We start from the raw sequence: 4,432 nt of genomic DNA, 5'->3' as shown, positions 1-4,432 counted from the left end.
GAGTGTAATGATTATGGGTTGGATGTGATGTTTTGTTTGTTATGGCTAAAATAGCCTATTTTGTTTTTTGTGCCTAAAATAACCAAAAAAGCCCAACCAACTTCTTCCCAAACGGTGCCTAAGTTGATTTTTTTAGCAGATCTCAAAAGAGGCCTTAGAATAGGAAAAATTATCCATCAATGGGAAGTTGAGAAAATTATTACTCATACCTGGAAAGTTTATAATTTTAATAATTAATATTAATAAAGGTTATCATTAATTTATAATTATTTTTAAACTTTTACACTAATTTGAAAATTTTCCTTTTATGTAAGGCTTATTTATTTATATATAATACACGGGGACTAAAATTTACACGCAAATAAAAAGATTTGAACATCTAACCTTCTATTGAGATAGGATCATTTTGGCCAGTCTAGATAATCATATCAAAGTTGTTAAGATCGGGATCCTACGTAGGATCGTTTTGGGGGTCTGTAGGATCGAATCGGGGATCGTAAGATCCTACCAAAACGATGAAAAAATGCAATAATTCTTAGATGTCTAACTAATACTATCAAAATACATATAAAATGACCTAAAAAAACTTGAGAATGTAGCTCAAATGGTAGAGCTCTCATACTTATGAGTAGATCGAGGTTCAAATCCTCGCATTCTCACTTGTGTGCCTTGCTCACTAACAATAATCAATTCAAATATACATTTTGCACATTTTTTTAAACAAAGAAAACATAATAAAAGAAGGTGGCAATTCAAGTTGTCATTCAAACATTTTCCTCAAATCTTAACAAAAGAACATACTGAAAGAAAATAGCAATTCAACTTCAAGTCTTCAAGTTAACACTTGCACAACATTGATATCCTTAAGAAAACAAACTAAAATAAGAGAAGAATAAATAAATAAGAGACTAAAATAAGTCATCATCTTCATCGCCGAAATCATCATTGCCACAATCAACAATATTGTTGATCTCATTGTCTCCCTCATCTTCATCATCACCCACAGTGTCACCCAACTCCTCAATGTCATCATCACCAATAGTAGCATCATCAAAGTCATGATCAAAATCCCTTGGAGCATTCATGTTGTCATCCATATCATCATTATCACTTACTTCATGAATTTTATCGACATTTTCTCCAATATGGTCACGGCCTAAGTTAGAGTAAAAAAAAAAAAAAAAAAAAAACCCAAATTAAATCCATATTGCAACTTCTAATTAAAACTAAAAGATGTATCATGTACCTAGACTTACATGCTTGTTCCAAATCCCTTGCAAGAGCATCTACCTTCTCATCTTCTGAATGACATCCATGTCGAGCATTCCTATCAAGCACATTCAACCAATTTCCTTCTCTTGGAAGAGTTGGCTTCTCTCTCTCTGTTATCCACTCATCGTCTGATGGAACATCATCCAAACATAATGGATTCATGATTGCTGGTCTATTCTTGTGCCTTTGTCTCAGTTTCAAATTGTACATGACAAAGACCAAGTCATTCATTCTCTTTTGGTGTAAACGATTCCTCCGCTTTGAGTGTACCATCTCAAAAGCACTCCAATTGCGCTCACACCTCGATGAACTGCATGTTAGACTTAATACCCTAATTGCAAACCTCTTCAACTTAGGACATTCATCACCAAAAGAGTCCCACCAATCCCCTACATCGAAATTTTAATTAAGTAGTTCAAAATTTAAAGTTCTTCAAAACAAATAATCATAACATAAAATTGATACAACTTACAAATCAACTTAGAGTAAAAATAAATAACCTGGAAATTTCTTTTTTCTAGTCAAGATTGCATTTTGTATACCAAATAGTCCTCTTGCATTCTTGAATGCATCAATTTGCAAATCTATCTTCACCCTCTCATTAGTGTCAGGGACCATTTTTTCAAGACATTTGTACAACCCAATTTTAATCTCTACATTAGCTTGAAAATTAGGATTATAATAAAACTGAGGGTTCAAGAAGTATGCTGCAGCATGCAATGGGTGATGGAGTTGGGTTTCCCATCTTCTATCAATGATGGCCCATATAGGATCATAGCTGACACAATTTAATAAATATTATTAATGAATAAATAAAAAGTTTAGGGAAATAGTGTTAAAGAGTAAATAGCTAACACTAAATAAAAAGTTTACCATGCTAGGACATTATTGAAGTCCTTTTGAATTTCCTCTTTCGCACGATCCATTGCTTCATAAATGAATCCCATTACCGGATGCTCATCCGAATCCACCAACCTAAGTACCTTAATGAGAGGTACTGCAGCCTTCAAGTAGGTAGAAACACCCTTCCAAAAATGTCGATTGTCCAAAACAATATTTTCAATTTTTTTTCCCTTTTTCAGACTTCGCAAATCTACTATTCCTCCACTTCTTTGATGTAAATAGAGAGAACAATGCACCTTTTTGCTCATGAAGACGTCTCAATGTCAAGTAAGAGGTAGCAAACCGAGTAACCGCAGGCCTTATAAGTTCAATGTCTTTTGTAAACTCCTTCATCCAATGAATAAGATTGGTTCTTGAATAAATGTATGCCACAATCTTTTTTCCTTTACCAATTGTAACACGATGAACTTGCATTTTCTTCTCAAAATCTTCTAACATCAAATCTATGCAATGGGCAACACAAGGAGTCCAAAACAAGCCCTTTCTCCTACCCATTAACGTTCGTCCCGCCAATTTATAATTAGAAGCATTGTCAGTTACAACTTGCACAACATTTTCTTCTCCAACCTTCTCAACAACCTCATCTAACATCTCAAAAACCTTTTCACCCATTTTTGAAATGTCGGATGTATCTAGTGATGACAAAAAAGATAGTTCCATTAGGGCTATTCACAAGAAAATTACATATGGATCTTCTCTTTCTATCTGACCATCCATCCGACATAATTGTACATCCGGTCTTCTTCCATTGTTCCTTAAACTCATCAACCAATTGTAGTGTCTCATGCACTTCTTTTTTTAAAAATGTCACCCTAATTTCATGGTAAGATGGTGGCACAAGTCCTTTTCCATAATCCCCAATCTTCTTAACCATGAGTGGAAATATAGGGTTGTTAACACAATTAAAAGGAATTGCACTAGTATAAAAAAAAGAGCTATAGTTTGACAAACATCATCTCTCTCTTCTTTCTTAAACATTTGATTGAGAGTTTTTTGATTTTGACGTCCAGATTTTTTCATCACAAATTTATCCATGGCACCCACCCGTTGTTGTTTGTTTTTATGATGACATCATAATAGTTCCACCTCCTCTTTAGAATCATCACCAACGTCAAACATCTTTCTCTTTTTATTTTGAGACTCTAATGTTTGAGTTCTTAAAAAACTCATGAACTTTTCTCTAACATCTTCTGGGACTTGAGGACATGGCTCAACATTTTGATGAGTACAAGCTAAATGATGTTTTAATCTAAATACACCTCCCGATCGAGTCACGTTACAATACTCGCATTGTACCTTTTTGGTTGCAGCATCTATTTCAATTCCATGTTCCCAACCAGGATCCGTTCGGTTATCCGCAACATTTTTCCTCTTCCTCCCTCTTCCAGAACCAGAGGCAAACATTGTTAACTCAATTCACAAACCTACAAATCATATATTGAATATCACTAAATTGAATCAATTGATTACAATTTACAATTTGATAGTTGTGAAATATTAGACAGAAAAAAGTCAAGTTACAGACTACATAACACATTAACAAATTTGGTTTTCTTATTGCACATCATAACACATTAAAAAAAATAAAATAAAATAAAAAAGTATATGTTTAATCCAATCTTTATAGTGAAAATGGAAGCAACCAAATGAAAAATAAAACAAAATAAAAAAGCAGAATAGAACAAAAAAAAAAAAAACAGGAGAAGAAGACAACAGAAAAAAATGGAAAAATGGAAGAAGAAGGGGAAAAGGGGGAAAAACAAAAGGCGAATGAAAGACAGAAAAAATGGAAGAAGAAGGAAAAAAAAACAGTAGCAGAAGAGAACGGGAAGAGAAGGCGTCGAACAGAGGAGAAGAGAAGGATGAGTCGAATAATGGAAGAAGAAGAAAAATAAAAAGAAGTCGAATAGAGGAAGGAGTCGAAGCACAGAGAAAAAGAGAAGAATGAGTCGAACAGAGAAGAAGAAGAAGAAGTAGCATACCTGGATGAAGGCTGGCTGCTTTCGTTTCGTCGTCTGTTATCGGCTGATCTGATTCAGCTCTCGTGACCAACTTTCCCCAATCTTTTGCCCTAATCTTATGTCGTGGGCCTTTAGAAAAGAGAGAAGGCATCAAACCTGTATTAAAAATATGAGGAAAAAAGGCCAAAAGTAGGCTCGTGTAGGATCGCGATCCAAATACGATCCTACGATCCCATATACGATCCCACCGATCCTGCTACGATCCTGAACAAAATGCGATTCATCATACGATCCAG

At 34.5% G+C, this 4,432-nt stretch overlaps 1 protein-coding gene across 1 annotated transcript; it reads right to left on the bottom strand.

The window, feature by feature from the left end:
• Positions 1-908: 908 nt before the first annotated feature.
• LOC114309813 (uncharacterized) lies at positions 909-3,579 on the bottom strand. Its single transcript, XM_082912512.1, has 7 exons — positions 3,472-3,579; positions 2,908-3,037; positions 2,467-2,807; positions 2,146-2,297; positions 1,773-2,050; positions 1,257-1,661; positions 909-1,156 (listed from the first exon to the last, which is right to left on the bottom strand). The coding sequence occupies exons 1-7, from the start codon at positions 3,577-3,579 to the stop codon at positions 909-911; spliced, it is 1,662 nt and encodes a 553-aa protein (XP_082768638.1).
• Between the last annotated feature and the right edge of the window lie 853 nt (positions 3,580-4,432).

This window comes from Camellia sinensis, unplaced genomic scaffold (assembly GCF_055761805.1).
Source record: "Camellia sinensis isolate YWXY unplaced genomic scaffold, ASM5576180v1 Unanchor3, whole genome shotgun sequence".
NCBI classification, from domain to species: domain Eukaryota; kingdom Viridiplantae; phylum Streptophyta; class Magnoliopsida; order Ericales; family Theaceae; genus Camellia; species Camellia sinensis.
Note: the sequence above shows the minus strand (reverse complement) of the source record. Positions and strands in the feature narration are given on the sequence as shown.